Source organism: Phaenicophaeus curvirostris, chromosome 3, assembly GCF_032191515.1.
Source record: "Phaenicophaeus curvirostris isolate KB17595 chromosome 3, BPBGC_Pcur_1.0, whole genome shotgun sequence".
In the NCBI taxonomy this organism is placed as follows: Eukaryota; Metazoa; Chordata; class Aves; order Cuculiformes; family Cuculidae; genus Phaenicophaeus; species Phaenicophaeus curvirostris.
The window spans coordinates 16,646,794-16,663,375 of NC_091394.1; the positions used below are offsets into that span (position 1 = coordinate 16,646,794).

Consider the following 16,582-nt stretch of genomic DNA (forward strand, 5'->3'; position numbering starts at 1 on the left):
CATAATTGTTACAACTTGAACAGAAGACCACTCTAGGCTTATCTGTTCCAAACATTTTATCTCAGACTAGAAAAGAATAAAATAGTATGTGTGACAAAAATGAAGGTAGCATACATGTATGGTTTTTCCAAGCTCTTATTTGTGGGCATCTAAAATTTATAAAATGAAACCTTACTATTTACTGAAAATAACAATTCCTATTTTATGGAGAATTTGACAGGCAGCACCTTCATTAAAGATTTATATTTTACTTTTCCCCCACTAATTGGACATGGTTAAGAAGGTACCTGCAAAATGCCATTTCACAGGCTACTTTTAAAAGAGGCTTAAAGTTACAATTTGCAAAGTAATAAGGAATCTATAGAATAACTTTCCACCAAAATTCAGCTAAAAATGGGTCTCTTGATCCCTTTTGTTCTTTTGAAGAACTGGATCTGAAATAAATGAGGATGCTGTATGAACACTTACGATAAGTCCTAGCATGAAAGATTTTTGAAAAATCAATGACTTCTATTGAAGTTCTGAGATAGGCCAGGTGCATCACACAAGGCCTTTCTATATTGATACATTTCCACTATTTGAGTAATGATGTAAGAACTTTCATCGATCATTGTACTTTACAGACATCATTATATATGACTGCTACTCCTTTTTAATTTATATAGCCTTACCCTAATGAGTAGGTAATAGTCCTTCTCCTACATTCCAGCACAATAAACTCATTCTGAATCATCTGTGTAGTTAGGTGAGAAAATTAACATAATTTTCCTCAATGAGAATTTCTATCTTAAGCTTAAGCAAATTAAGTTGCCTTTTGGTTTTCTACTCCTCTTACTTCATTATTCCATTTTTCATTTGCTCAAAACTATTAAATTGTGGGAATGCAGAATTTCAGAAAGTGTTTTAAAAATACACAAACATCATTCACTTAAGCTTCTAGATCAGCCAGAACTGAAGAGTTTTGACAAAACCCCAGCACATCTTACCTTCTCTATTGAACAGTCTTTCACACATTTGTTTTATTAACACTCATTTTCATTATCTGTCAATGAATGTATAAGCCACTATAGGACAAAATGTATTTTTTTTCCTTTCTAGTAAGACAGATGACTTAAGATATTTTTTCCACATCAGAAACACAGATTTACATGATTATGAAGCTAGTGGTGGCTCTCCACATGGTACAGAAGACAAGCTATTTTCATACAAGAAGAATTCCTGAACTGATGTTCCAAAAAGACAGCTGATCCATTAACTGTGATAAACTGACATAAATCAATCTGGCTAACTTCTGTTCCTCGATTTATTTACATGCACTTCCAGCTGGCATAGAAATCTTCTTCAACAGAAATACCACTCTACATGAAAAATACAAGAAGAAAACATCATAACTTTCCAAGCATCCTCACAGAGAAGCTTGCTGATAATCCTGCAAGGGGTGGAGGAGGAAAAAATCTCTCCACTTGCAAAGAAAGGCTTTGAAAAGCAGATGGTATAATAATAAACTGTAAATATTTTTCATCACCAAATAACTATCATTTCCTTGTCCTGCATGCTCGGGATGATCAAGAGTCAGTAACTTGGAATGACACAAGAAAAATAATAATCAATATTTTTCACAGCTAGACACAAGGCCAACAAGGCAGATATCATGGTGGGAGTCTGTTTTGAACCACTCAACTAGGATGAAGAGACAGGCAAAATATTCTACAAGCAGCTGAGAAATCTCATGATCGCTAGCCCTTGTTCTCAGGGGGACTTGAAACTACCAGATGTCTTCTGGAAGTAGAATACAGCAGAAAGGAAACAATCTAGGGTGTTCCTGGAGAGTATTGAAGATTACTTCCTGGCACTCTTGATGAGTGAGCCAACTGAGGAAGGCACCTCTCTGGATCTGCTATCTTGCCATAAAAGGCAGTGAAACATATTTTTATAAATACATTAGCCGCAAAAAGACAGCTAAGGAGAAACTCCATCCTTTATTGGATATTATGGGAAACATATAGGATGAGAAAAAGGCTGAGTTATTTAATACCTTCTTCATCTCAGTTTTTGATAGTAAGATCAGTTGTTCCAGGTACGCAGTCCCCTGAGCTGGAAGACAGGGAGTAGAGTGAAGCCCCTGTAATCACAAGCGAAATGGCTAGCAACCTGCTACACCACTTAGACACATAAGTCTGTGGAGCAGAATCAGATTCAGCCAAGGGGACTGAGGGAGTGGGTGGAAGTGCTCACCATGCCTTTTTCCATCATTTATCAGCAGTACTGGCTAACTGAGGTGGTCCCTGTTGGCTGGAGGTTAACAAATTTGATGTCCATCTGCAAGAAGCATCAGAAGTAGTATCTGGGGAACCACGAGCTTGTCAGCCTCACCTTAGTGCCAGGGAAGGTTATGGAGCAGAACATTTTGAGTGTTATCATGCAGCACATGCAGGATAACCAGGTGATCGGGCCCAGTCAGCAGGGGTTTAGGAAAGGCAGGTCCTGCTCGACAAACCTCACCTCCTCCTAGGACAAGGTGAGTCATTTAGTGGATGAGGGAAAGGCTGTGGATGTTGTCTACCTAGCCTTTAGTAAAGCACTTGACACCATTTCCCCCAGCATTCTTCTGGAGAAACTGGCTGTTCATAACTTGGACAGGTTTACTCTTCCCTTGGTGAAAAACTGGCTGGATGGCCAGGCCCAAAGAGTTGTCATGAATGGAATTAAATCCATTTGTCAGCCAGTCATGAGTGGTGTTCCCCAGGGCTCAATGTTGGTGAACAGAGAAGGCCTTGTAGGGGATGTGGCGGTAGGTGGACGCCTAGGACTAAGCGATCATGAGATTATAAAATTTTCTGTTCTAGGTGAAGTGAAGAGGGTGGTTAGCAAGACCGTAACATTAAATTTCCAGAGGGCAGACTTTGATCTCTTCAGCAGGCTGGTTGGTGAAGTCTCATGGGAGACAGTACTCAAGGGCAAGGGAGCCCAGGAGGGCTGGGAGCTCTTCAAAGGGGTGGTCCTAGCAGCTCAGGAGAAAGCCATCCCTGTGGTCCGGAAAAAAAGCCGGCAGGGAAGAAAGCCAGCTTGGTTGAATAGAGAGATCTTGAGGGATATCAAGAAGAAAAGAAATGTTTATGGCCTCTGGAAGAAGGGACAGGCCTCTTGGGTGGACTACAGGAGGGAAGTGAGATTGTGTAGGGAAAAAATCAGAAGGGCTAAGGCTCAGCTAGAAATTGGATTGGCCAAGTCAGTGAAAGATAACAAAAAATCTTTCTACAAATATATAAATAATAAAAGGCGGACTAGGGAGACCATACAGTCCCTATTGGACACAGAAGGGACAACAGTAACAGGGGATGAGGAAAAGGCCGAGGTACTTAATGCCTTCTTTGCCTCAGTCTTTAGTCGTAAGGAGGGTCGTTCCGTCTGTGTACAAACCCAGGAGCTAGAGGAGCATAATGAGGCTCCCGTGATCCAAGAGGAGGTGGTCAGAGCCTTGCTAGCCCGACTGGACAGTCACAAGTCTATGGGGCCGGACGGGATTCACCCTAGGATACTGAAGGAGCTGGCGGATGTGCTGGCCAAACCCCTTTCCATCATCTTCCAACAGTCCTGGAAGACTGGGGAAGTCCCACTGGACTGGAGGCTGGCTGATGTTGTGCCCATCTACAAAAAGGGCCGCAGGGAGGACCCAGGAAACTACAGGCCTGTCAGTATGACCTCAGTGCCAGGGAAAGTCATGGAACAGGTGATCTTGAGTGCTATCATGAAGCACATGCAAGAGAACCGGGTGATCAGGCCCAGTCAACATGGGTTCACAAAAGGCAGGTCTTGCCAGACTAACCTGATCGCCTTCTATGACAAAGTGACCCGGCTACTGGATGAGGGAAAGGCTGTGGATGTGGTCTTCCTGGACTTCAGCAAAGCCTTTGACACAGTTTCTCACAGCGTTCTGCTTGAGAAACTGTCAGCCTCTGGGCTGGACAGGCACACACTCTCCTGGGTGGAAAACTGGTTGGATGGCCGGGCCCAGAGAGTGGTGGTAAATGGTGTGAAATCCAGCTGGAGGCCAGTGACAAGTGGGGTTCCCCAGGGCTCAGTGCTGGGTCCAGCCCTGTTCAATGTCTTCATCAATGATCTGGATGAAGGCATCGAATGCACCCTGAGCAAGTTTGCGGACGACACTAAGCTGGGTGGAAGTGTCGATCTGCTGGAGGGTCGGGAGGCTCTGCAAAGGGATCTGAACAGGCTGGACCGCTGGGCAGAGTCCAACGGCATGAGGTTTAACAAGGCCAAATGCCGGGTCCTGCACTTGGGGCACAACAACCCTATGCAGTGCTACAGACTGGGAGAAGTCTGTCTAGAAAGCTGCCTGGAGGAGAGGGACCTGGGTGTGTTGGTTGACAGCCGACTGAATATGAGCCAGCAGTGTGCCCAGGTGGCCAAGAAGGCCAATGGCATCTTGGCTTGTATCAGAAACGGCGTGACCAGCAGGTCCAGGGAGGTTATCCTCCCTCTGTACTCGGCACTGGTGAGACCGCTCCTCGAATACTGTGTTCAGTTCTGGGCCCCTCACCACAAGAAGGATGTTGAGGCTCTGGAGAGAGTCCAGAGAAGAGCAACAAAGCTGGTGAAAGGGCTGGAGAACAGGCCTTATGAGGAGCGGCTGAGAGAGCTGGGGTTGTTTAGCCTGGAGAAGAGGAGGCTGAGGGGTGACCTCATTGCTCTCTACAACTACTTGAAAGGACGTTGTAGAGAGGAGGGTGCTGGCCTCTTCTCCCAAGTGACAGGGGACAGGACAAGAGGGAATGGCTTCAAGCTCCGCCAGGGGAGGTTTAGGCTAGACGTTAGGAAAAAATTCTTTACAGAAAGGGTCATTGGGCACTGGAACAGGCTGCCCAGGGAGGTGGTTGAGTCACCTTCCCTGGAGGTGTTTAAGGCACGGGTGGACGAGGTGCTGAGGGATATGGTTTAGTGTTTGGTAGGAACGGTTGGACTCGGTGATCCGGTGGGTCTCTTCCAACCTGGTTATTCTGTGATTCTGTGATTCTGTGATTCTGGCTGGTTCTGTTTAATTCTTTATCAATGATCTGAACAAGTATATCAAGTGCACCCTCAGTAAGTTTGCAGACAACAGCAAGTTAGGTGTGAGTGTTGATATGCTTGAGGGTAGCAAGACTCTACAGAGTGATCTGGATAGACTGTATTGATGGGTTGAAGCCAACTGTATGGGATTCAACAAGGCCAAGTAAGAGGTCCTGCAATGGGGTCACAAATTATTGGGGATAAATTGCTGGAAAGCTGCCTGGTGGAAAAAGACCTGGGGGTTGCTAACCCGCTGAACAGGACCCGGCAGTGTGCCCAGGTGGCCAAGAAGGCCAGTAACATCCTGGCTTGTATCAATACCATACTAGTTACTACTCTTGTTTACAACCACAGCAATACCCTACTCTACAGAAGTAATTTTCTTGCAGTAAAGCAAGATTTATTTTTTGTGAAGAAAGGAAAGTCCATTTACTCACACTCCCTTTTCAAGGGTCAGATTAGTTTTATGTCACTTAAAAGTAGCATAGAAGCACTGGATCTATGGACAGGAAAAGTTATCCCATGGGGAAAAAATATAGCAGTATGTGTCAGAATTACAAGCTACATTTCTGCAACATCCTAACAAGCTTCCTTGCAGTAATTTCTTATAATATTCTAGAACTGCTCTTGCATACAAAAAAAAGAGAGTTTTCAAGAGGGAAAAAATCCCCAAAAGAATAGATTAAAATGTTGAAACACAGTATGTACAGGACTGCATATAACTATTTTATTAAGAAGAGCATATAAGTAATTCTTCTTCCATCAGAGCAGTATCATTAAGTAAGAGACAGTTAAAGTGAACTGAGATTAAGTGCCCTGTATAGCATTGGAAAACTGTTGAGGGTTTGCTATTTTTTAACTAAAATGTACATATGTACCTGTCTCTACAAATACACACATATGTGTGTACACACAGATGTATACATATATTTGTACATACACATTTATATTCATACATGCAGATAGGTAAATGACTTCTCTTTCTAGGTTTTCTCCGACAGGTACTTCTGCATTATGTCTCAAGAGCACGGTCAATCCATCTTTATTGCACCTCTCCAGTAGATATGCATATAAATAAACTGCCTTCTAGTTCATGAACTCTACTTCTGCTGAGACTTAGCCAGCATATTCTTCCAGAAGACTGTATAATGAGCCCATATTTGTATAGGTGACAGTCCAGGACTTGAAATATTTATTAAGCACTGTTTTGCTTGTTGGGTTTCTACGTCATGAAACAACATAAAATATATTCCACAAACCTTGGGACAACTATAATTTTTGCCAATTATAACTTCCTAAGTCGCTAGTTCTCCATAACAGATATAAAAGTAAGGCTACTTAAGCTTTTAAGTTCCAGAATGGAATGTCAAATGCTACAGAAAATGAGCTAACATCAGTAGCATTCATGAATTGCAGGGAAAAATCAATTTCTATTAAAAATTCTCTGCTTTCATTTCATTCAAAATTTCTGCAGAAATACATTATCTTTGACTTGTTCTCATAATTCGTTTAGAAAAATAAAACCCCAGCCATCTTGAAAGCATTGACATTCTGGAAACCTCTATTAGCAAATTTTTGTGTTCAGATGCCCATGATTCCTTCCCTCTTTTCACCAGTTCTTGTTTTCTTTCTTCCTTTTTCATTATAAACACACTTAAAATCATTTTATCATTACAGACCACCATCCAGCCTTTTCCAAAACTCTTAAAAAAATATCAAAACCTATTTTAAAATTTCTCTAAAATGAACCGATTCCTTTTAAAGAGAATCTTAAGAATGAAATGAACTGGAATGGACTGTTAGTTAGCCTGAACTATCAAGCTCAGCTTTTTAAACTAGATTTCAACATCCTAAATGTTCACCTGCATTAACAGCTGATTCTTTGGATGCAGTCAAATTTTAAAAAGTCAGTTTGTAAAATTTTTAACTATTTCTTATACAGTTCAGGGATATCTGAATTAGCGATTTCAGGTGTGAAATATACTAATCTCTCTATTTTTTACTGTACAGTAATAAGATATACCAGCCCCTCCTGTGCCTTGAATAACAGGATGCTATGGAACATCAACCAGAAAAGGAAGCTTAAAGAAAGCATAACCTGACTGATGAACGAAAATGGTGACCTCGTATCAAGAGACAAGAAGGCAGAGGTACTCAACAACTTTTTTGCTTCAGTCTTCACTGACAACCACTCTCCTCACCCTTCTTGGGTCAATGGACCACAACAAGAGGAGCAGGGGGGTAAAGCCTCTCCCTCTCTAGAGGAAGATGAGGTTTGTGATCACCTGAGGAACCTGAACATATATAAATCTATGGGACATGACAAGACTCATCCCAGAGCCCTGAGAGAATTGGCTGATGTGGTGGCCAAGCCACTCTCCATGATATTTGAAAAGTCATGGCAGCCAGGAGAAGTCCCTGGTGACTGCAAGAAGTGCAACATTGTCCCCATTTTCTAAAAGGCTAGAAAAGATGACCCTGGGAAATACTGACCTGTCAGCCTCACCTCTGTGCCTGGGAAAATCATGGAACAGATCCTCCTAGAAGCTATGCTAAAGAATATGGAAGACGAAGAGGTGATTCAAGACACCCAGCATGGTTTCACCAAGGATAAGTCCTGCCTCATCAACCTAGTGGCTTTCTATAATAGGGTAACCATATCAGTGGACATGGGCAAAGAAATGGTTGTAAGCTACCTGGACATCTGCCTTTGACATGGTCCCCCACAACATCCTTTTCTCTAAATTGGAGAGATATGGATTTAATGGGTGGAAGTTCAGTGGATAAGGAATAGGTTGGATCGTCACATTCAGAGAGTAGTAGTCAACAGCTCAATGTCCAGATAGAGACCAGTGACAAGTCGTGTCCCTCAGGGTTTCATAGTGGTATCAGTGCTGTTTAATATTCTCATTAATTATATATACACTGAGATTGAGTGCACCCTCAGCAAGTCTGCAGATGACATCAAACTGAGTGGTGCAAATGTCACCCCAGAAGGATGTGATGTCATCCAGAGGGACCTGGACAAGCTGGAGAAGTGGGCTTCTGAGAAACTCATGAGGTTCAACAAGGCCAAACCCAAGTTTCTACACCTGGGTCGAGGCAATTCAGTGTTTTATACATGCTGGGGTGTGACATGACTGAGAGTAGCCCTGCAGAGGACTTGAGGGTGCTGACTGATGAGGAGCTCAACATGAGCTGGCAATGTGCACTCACAGCCCAGAAGGACAACCATATCCTGGGCTGCAGCAAAAGAAGCGTGGCTAGCAGGTCAAGGGAGGTGATTCTGCCCCTCTGTTCCTCTCTTGCGAAACCTCATCTAGAGTACTGTGTCCACTTCTGGAATCCCCAACATAAACAGGATATGGAACTGTTGGAACAGGTCCAAAGGGCTACAAAGATGATCAGAGGGCTGGAGAACCTCTACTTTGATGACAGGCTGAGAAAGTTGGGCTTGCTCAGCCTGGAGAAGAGAAGGTTCCAGGGAAACCTTATAGCCACCTTCCAGCACCTGAAGGGGGTATACAAGAAAGTTAGGAAGGGATTTTTTATGAGGGCAGATAGTGAAAGGATGAGGGGAAATAGCTTTAAATCGGAGGGGGGAAGATTTAGACTAGACATTAGGAAGAAATTCTTCACAATGAGGATGGTGAATCTGGAACAAGTTTCCCAGGGAAGCTGCGAACGCCCCCTTCCCTGGAAATGTTCAAGGCCAGGTTGGATGGAACCTTGAGCAGCCTTATCCAGTGGTAGGTGTCCCTGTCCACAGCAGGAGGGCTGGAACTAGGTAATCTTTAAGGTCCTTTCCAACCGAAACCATTCTATAATTCTATGATCGTGTTGCAGTATGATAGTTTATAGGATAGTCCTCATATACCCTTGATCTTTAAATAAGGAGATAGAGTAAAGTGAAAAAGAAGTTATAAATTCATAGTCTGTTGTGCATTAATCATCTTATTTAAACAATCCATCACAGTGATTTCACAGTGACTATCATCCTAAGTATAGCAAACTAACTTACACATATTACACAGGAAAATTCTTTGTAAGAAAACTCATATGGGATAGTGAGTCATCTTGGCCTGTGTCAGAAACAGCGTGACCAGAAGGTCCAGGGAGGATTTTCTCCCTCTGTATTCTGCACTGGTGAGACTGCTCCTCGAATCCTGTGTTCAGTTCTGGGCCCCTCACCACAAGAAGGATGTTGAGGCTCTGAAGCGAGTCCAGAGAAGAGCAATGAAGCTGGTGAAGGGGCTGGAGAACAGGCCTTATGAGGAGCGGCTGAGAGAGCTGGGGTTGTTTAGCCTGGAGAAGAGAAGGCTGAGGGGAGACCTCATTGCTCTCTATAACTACCTGAAAGGAGGTTGTAGAGAGGAGGGTGCTGGCCTCTTCTCCCAAGTGACAGGGGACAGGACAAGAGGGAATGGCCTCAAGCTCCGCCAGGGGAGGTTTAGGCTGGACATTAGGAAAAAATTTTTCACAGAAAGGGTCATTGGGCACTGGAACAGGCTGCCCAGGGAGGTGGTTGAGTCACCTTCCCTGGAGGTGTTTAAGGCACGGGTGGACGAGGTGCTAAGGGGCATGGTTTAGTGTTTGATAGGAATGGTTGGACTCGATGATCCGGTGGGTCTCTTCCAACCTGGCTATTCTATGATTCTATGATTCTATGAATTCAAATTTCACCTTATTGTGCCATACATGACTCACAAAAAACAGACCTTCTGCTAAGTTAAAAGTTCCACTTTCAAATCCTACTAAGAAACGTGTAACTCTGCAATCCTACTTTATGCTATGAAAAAAATCCATACTTTATTTACTTATTTTAAAACTGGTTTTCAAAAGATATGAAAAAGAAGGACTTTTACCATACTGTCTCCAATCCACATTAGGAGGCAAATTCATCCACAGAATGAGGTTATTGAGTTCATTTAAGTAGGATGGCAGCGAATGGAAACCTTTCTGATTGTACCACACCTAGAAGAGAGAATGGAAACTGTGAATCAAAATGAGTTGAATCTGAATGCTGATCTGAGAGCTCCCATGCTTTTAAAAATTTCATGAAGATATCAAATTCTCCTGTTAAATTATCTATTCATAGAAGAAGGTGAACTAAGTAAAACAGAATCAGTTAATTTGCATGGGTCTTTCAACAGAATATATCAGGGTTTTTTTCTACTGTTGGGTCTGTACACGTTAATTATTAAACTTACATTCTCTGGCTAAATGGAACATCATGCCCTTTCTTTATACACGTTTGGTTGGAAAAATAAAAAAGGAAAAATCACATAACTTAACTGCAAATACAAAGAGATCAGTAAAACTAGTGTTACAAGTGGAGAATATTCTTTAAATACAAAAAAAACCCCCAAACCTTATATAAATAATACCTACAAGTGATATGCAACAGAAAATGTTTAGGAACATGATGTTCTAGAAGGTGAGGGAAGGAAGAATCAAGGAAATACTATTGACAAGATAAGCATGAAACTATTCCATAAAGGACAAATCTATTTCCCCACTTTCAAGAAGCAATAATCAGTGGTTTATTAAGCATGGAGGAAATTAATACGGACAAACTTTAAGGCAGACAAAGCAAGCCAATCTCTCTGAGAAGCACAGGGAAGTGGTTCTGCTGTAACATATGCTTCATCCTCAAATCATGCAGAATCACACTGACTCAGTAAATATACTCAAAATTCACACCTCTATATGCTAGAAACATTGCTGAGAGCCTGACATATCCCAAAACTGGCTGTACTGAGGTCTGAGTTTTGTTTTGCCTTTGAAAACTGATTCTATTTCTATGCCTCATTACTGTTAATCATACTGTGTTTGAACCTACATTATCCATACTGAAAACTAGGTCAAATTACTATGTATGCTTGTTTTCTGTTTTAGTGGCATGTTTAAAATCTTCAATCCCTATCCATTCCACACTCCACATCAAACTTTCATCTTTTTGTTTACAGTTTTTGCTGTTTGATAACAGCTATTTGTTAATCTGCATTTTTTGATATCTCAGGTGGATGCTGGACAAGTTTCACTTAATTTCTGGCTTCTGAATCATATTGTAAAGTGCATTTTTTATTACAAGTCTTTCTTGCCTTAACACCCTTCTTCTGGGATTTGTTTTCTTATATTCTTTCTAAAATAGCTATCTATATAGTTACATCTTGGAAACTTCCCTGAAGATTCTTTTCTCATCACTCTGATGTTGTTCTCATATTGTGCTTTTCTGTATGTATTTGCCTGTTCCTCATACTGATGTAAACTTCACCTTTTTTTCTTCTTTTCATTTAGTTGCATATAATTCTATTTTTCCTTTCTTGCAGTATCCAGCTACAATCATTATTTGGATACTAGTTCTAGACTTTGGCTGCTTTTTCTATTGTGTTCTTCTCTAGATTTCTCCCCAGTGTAGGTTGTTTAACCTTCAGTTTATTTCCCCGTCTTAAAAATTATTTTCTTCTAATTTATTTTTCTGACTACCTGCTTGTTTGGACCTCCATGTTGTATTCAGTTCAAGGCAAGGTTTAGAACACTCTAATTGTCCATTTGATGTAGCACCATCTATCCTATATCGTGCTTTCAAACATCACTGTGAGCTCCACTGTCACATCTCCTATGCCACTCACCCTCAAATCTTCTTTGCCATGAGCTCTGTTAATCATTATTTTAAAAAATTAGTAGCTTTAGTCTATGACTGCTCTTGCTTGTGTCAGCTTTCACATTTTCTCCTCTTCTTTATGTGGTTTTCACAACTGTTTGAAATCTTAACAGTATCTTACATCACCGCATTTGAAGAAAAGAAAAAAAGAACAAATACCAAACTATCCTTTTTTGCTAACTTGATATGCAACTCCTTTGTTCTCCTCCAGCTCATTTCCCATAGACTACTACACAAATGAAATCTCCCATTCTTTAATCAACAAGAGAGTTCTTTAAAGAAATGAAGTGAAATAGAACCTTTGTACTGCTGGATCATCTGTGCAAATAGCAAACAGAGCAAAGAAATATAAACAAGTGATCAAGAATAGCCAGTCATTTTCACAGCCTCACACAGCCATTTCTTATTCTATCTTTTTTTCAGAAGTTCTGTGCCAAATAGAAAGTTATACATACATAATGAATCTTCACTGCAATTGTGTTCATTGTATTGAAAGAAAAGGCGATTTAGAAAACAATAAAGCAAAATTCAATGACACATCCTTATTTAATGAAGCAGGGGCAAGGTCTCGTGTTCACACAACACCTTAGAAAGACAGTAATGTGATCAATAATCAAATGAACATCTACATCTACAAAAGGGGCCGCATCTACAAAAGGGGCCCATCTACAAAAAGGGCCGCAGGGAGGACCCAGGAAACTACAGGCCTGTCAGTCTGACCTCAGTGCCAGGGAAAGTCATGGAACAGGTGATCTTGAGTGCTATCATGAAGCACATGCAAGAGAACCGGGTGATCAGGCCCAGTCAACATGGATTCACAAAAGGCAGGTCTTGCCAGACTAACCTGATCGCCTTCTATGACAAAGTGACCCGGCTACTGGATGAGGGAAAGGCTGTGGATGTGGTCTTCCTGGACTTCAGCAAAGCCTTTGACACAGTTTCTCACAGCGTTCTGCTTGAGAAACTGTCAGCCTCTGGCCTGGACAGGCGCACACTCTCCTGGGTGGAAAACTGGTTGGATGGCCGGGCCCAGAGAGTGGTGGGAAATGGTGTGAAATCCAGCTGGAGGCCAGTGACAAGTGGGGTTCCCCAGGGCTCAGTGCTGGGTCCAGCCCTGTTCAATGTCTTCATCAATGATCTGGATGAAGGCATCGAGTGCACCCTGAGCAAGTTTGCGGACGACACTAAGCTGGGTGGAAGTGTCGATCTGCTGGAGGGTCGGGAGGCTCTGCAAAGGGATCTGAACAGGCTGGACCGCTGGGCAGAGTCCAACGGCATGAGGTTTAACAAGGCCAAATGCCGGGTCCTGCACTTGGGGCACAACAACCCTATGCAGTGCTACAGACTGGGAGAAGTCTGTCTAGAAAGCTGCCTGGAGGAGAGGGACCTGGGTGTGTTGGTTGACAGCCGACTGAATATGAGCCAGCAGTGTGCCCAGGTGGCCAAGAAGGCCAATGGCATCTTGGCTTGTATCAGAAACGGCGTGACCAGCAGGTCCAGGGAGGTTATCCTCCCTCTGTACTCGGCACTGGTGAGACCGCTCCTCGAATACTGTGTTCAGTTCTGGGCCCCTCACCACAAGAAGGATGTTGAGGCTCTGGAGAGAGTCCAGAGAAGAGCAACAAAGCTGGTGAAAGGGCTGGAGAACAGGCCTTATGAGGAGCGGCTGAGAGAGCTGGGGTTGTTTAGCCTGGAGAAGAGGAGGCTGAGGGGTGACCTCATTGCTCTCTACAACTACTTGAAAGGACGTTGTAGAGAGGAGGGTGCTGGCCTCTTCTCCCAAGTGACAGGGGACAGGACAAGAGGGAATGGCTTCAAGCTCCGCCAGGGAAGGTTTAGGCTAGACGTTAGGAAAAAATTCTTTACAGAAAGGGTCATTGGGCACTGGAACAGGCTGCCCAGGGAGGTGGTTGAGTCACCTTCCCTGGAGGTGTTTAAGGCACGGGTGGACGAGGTGCTGAGGGATATGGTTTAGTGTTTGGTAGGAACGGTTGGACTCGGTGATCCGGTGGGTCTCTTCCAACCTGGTTATTCTGTGATTCTGTGAAAATACAAACCCCACAAAAGAGCATTCTGTGCAACAATACGTTTCAATATCCCACACATTAATTAGAATTCTTCCTTCAAGCTATGTCATGTAACTGAATCAAACTGCCAGAAAATAATCAAATTGAAGCTGGATATTTAGTTGTTTAGAAACTAGCAAAAGAGGCATTTTAAATTGTTCACTTCAACAGAAGCTCTTTTTTTCTAAAATTTTGTAGCTTATTCTAAATTAGTTGCAAAGCTAAAATATACAAAAGGAAAAATTTTAGTCCCAGCTGAAATATGTTCTGTATTTTCTTGCGTGCCACACAAGTGATATTTTACAAAGGGATGAAAAAGACATGAGCAATGGAAAAATATGTAGATTAAGAGGATTATTTTTAATTTTCATTATTTTATCTCCTATCCGTGGTTGATAAAATTCCTTCCCAAGGAAAAACATGGCCCCTCACACATTTAAAAAGCTCTGTAAAGATGTGTTTTTCATTATTCTGTAAGATTATTCTGTAAGATTTATTCTGTAAGAACCTTACATTTTGACTCACCTGTGGCCTATCAAGAGAAAAGGGTGAGGAGAGGCAGAGAAATCCCTAAGCATTGATGGACTAGATTCATAGTAGGGAGACAGAGACAAGGGGGTATTAGGGTGGAGAGATATAACTTTATTTGGACACTTATACAAATACTATAAAGTCTCAAATTCCAGCCTTTGAGACTGGAAAAAAGCACACTTCAGAATGCCACATAAACAGCAGAAACTGTCTTTCTGGATTATTTTAAATTACTACATTTTCTTCCTGTATGTTATAAATAACAGTAACGATGAAATCACAAAGGAACCCTTTTTGCCCATATTATTAAAGGGTACCAAAGAATATACAATCGTGAAAACAAAAAAAAATTGAGGAGGAGTTGTGCTTTTCGCACGTAGCAGCAATCATCAATGAATGTCAATAACCAATAGTTTAAATCAGACACATTTGTCATGTGGTAGATACATTCCCTCGTGTATGCACACATACACATTCTCTGTATGGATGTGTATGCCCCATATATGCGGTATATAAAGCACGGTATGATAAGGTAAAGTAAAATGGGCATTGAATAGGTATTTTTAATTTGAACTGGAAATTGTTGACTTTTTGAATGGAGGAGAATAACATACAAAGATTAAGAAATTTTCTAAAATGAGATGAATAGTAATGTAAGTCTCTTCAAATGCAAATTTCTCATTTTCTTTCATACAAGGCTATGTAAACGGTACATTCACTGTCTCGTGAACAAGCCTGAAAGGTCAAAGTAAAAGTCTGGTCATTAATTACTGAAAGGTTAATGCAATAATTTGACATTGCATCAGTCACAACCCACTTTTCCAGGAGGTATTTTAGATAACACAGTGCCCTTTATAAATCTACTCCACTATTTTCCTTTGCTCTGAAATAGGAAGCTCACTTCCTAACAGCAGAACTGTAATGTATCCCTTTGCTGATGGGAGGTGGAGATCTCTGCCAAAGATGTTTAAAAAAAGGACCCTGACAAAAACCACAGTGAAGGCATGTCAAAACAAGACTCTAAAATGATTGAAGATACATAGGACGAAAGCAGCAGTCAGAAAACACATCTTACTGGAGCCCTCTAAATTTTCAAGTTCCTAATGAAGGGCTGATGGAATGAAGTTCAAAGCTTAAGAAATCTGTGAGCAGAAGGGAGATAACAAATGGCCAAAATGAAAACACACATCAGGTAGAGTGTGTATATAAGATAGAGAGATTTTTAATGAAACTATGTGAAGACTTTGCAAATAGGCAGTGATATTGCAAAACTAAATGTGAAATGATACTGAATTAGAGAACACCTTTATGTTGTTTTAACACAGGGTTGATTTAACACTTTGTCTCCAAATGGATTTTGGGTAAGAACTTGTTTATATTCTGATCTTGAATGTCCACAGCTTCCTCTTAGCAAATCTGTTTTACCTTGAATACAAGAACAGATACCACAAAATGCTGTTCTTCAATACACCTCTAAGAGTGCCATTCCTCTACTCGTTGCTGGTCTACATTTGAACAGATCTCAAAAGAACCTTTCTGAGCATCCACAAGGAAAATAAAACCCCTTGCACTGATAATTGGCTATTAGCTTCTAGGTCCCATCCCAAGTTTTCACAGTATCACTGTATCCTTCAAGAGTTTAACAAAAGGCCTCAAGAAGGGCTAACTCCTTTAAAATGTTTTAAAGATGAGATCAGTTAAGACTGTGAAATAAGTTCCTAGGGGAAAAAAAAACCAAAACAAAAACAATAAAAGCTGTATTGCTTGATTCATTTAAAAATGCTTCTCAGAACACAGGATAACACTTAAGAATTGTGAACAGAGAAGTGGACTACAACAGACAGAGGGGTATTCTCCCAATTTCAAAATGCAAGTATTTTATGTAGTGATTTATTTGATAAGTTCTGTGAAGCCTAGAGCCTGAATAAGTAAGCAACAAATACATATAAATGTGCACACATACATGCAACCTTTACCTTAGCCAGAGGTTTAGATTTGGTGCTATCCATTTTTTCATCCTGGAGTTTAAATGCCTTCCTCCCTCCAAAAGACCAACCACCATATCTGGTAAGGGAAAATAAAATAATAGCAAGTTACCTGCCTTAAGCTTAGCAGCCTTTTCTCACAATTATAAAGTGGCAGTATCTACATTAATGCTTTATTTTTCACAATCCCCTTCTCTGTTAAAAACAAAAGATCAACATACTTTGAATCAGGTGAACATTATTGCTCTTTACTGATGAAGGGATTC

At 41.4% G+C, this 16,582-nt stretch overlaps 1 protein-coding gene across 1 annotated transcript in view; it reads right to left on the minus strand.

Moving 5' to 3' along the window:
* ABCA13 (ATP binding cassette subfamily A member 13) overlaps window positions 1–16,582 on the minus strand; it is a 189,767-nt gene that overhangs the window by 58,580 nt on the left and 114,605 nt on the right. The window contains exons 42-43 of the mRNA XM_069853450.1: window positions 16,308–16,395; window positions 9,933–10,041 (exon numbers count right to left, since the gene is read on the minus strand). Coding sequence (XP_069709551.1) covers window positions 9,933–10,041; window positions 16,308–16,395 — 197 coding nt within the window. The remainder of the gene's footprint in view (window positions 1–9,932; window positions 10,042–16,307; window positions 16,396–16,582) is intronic.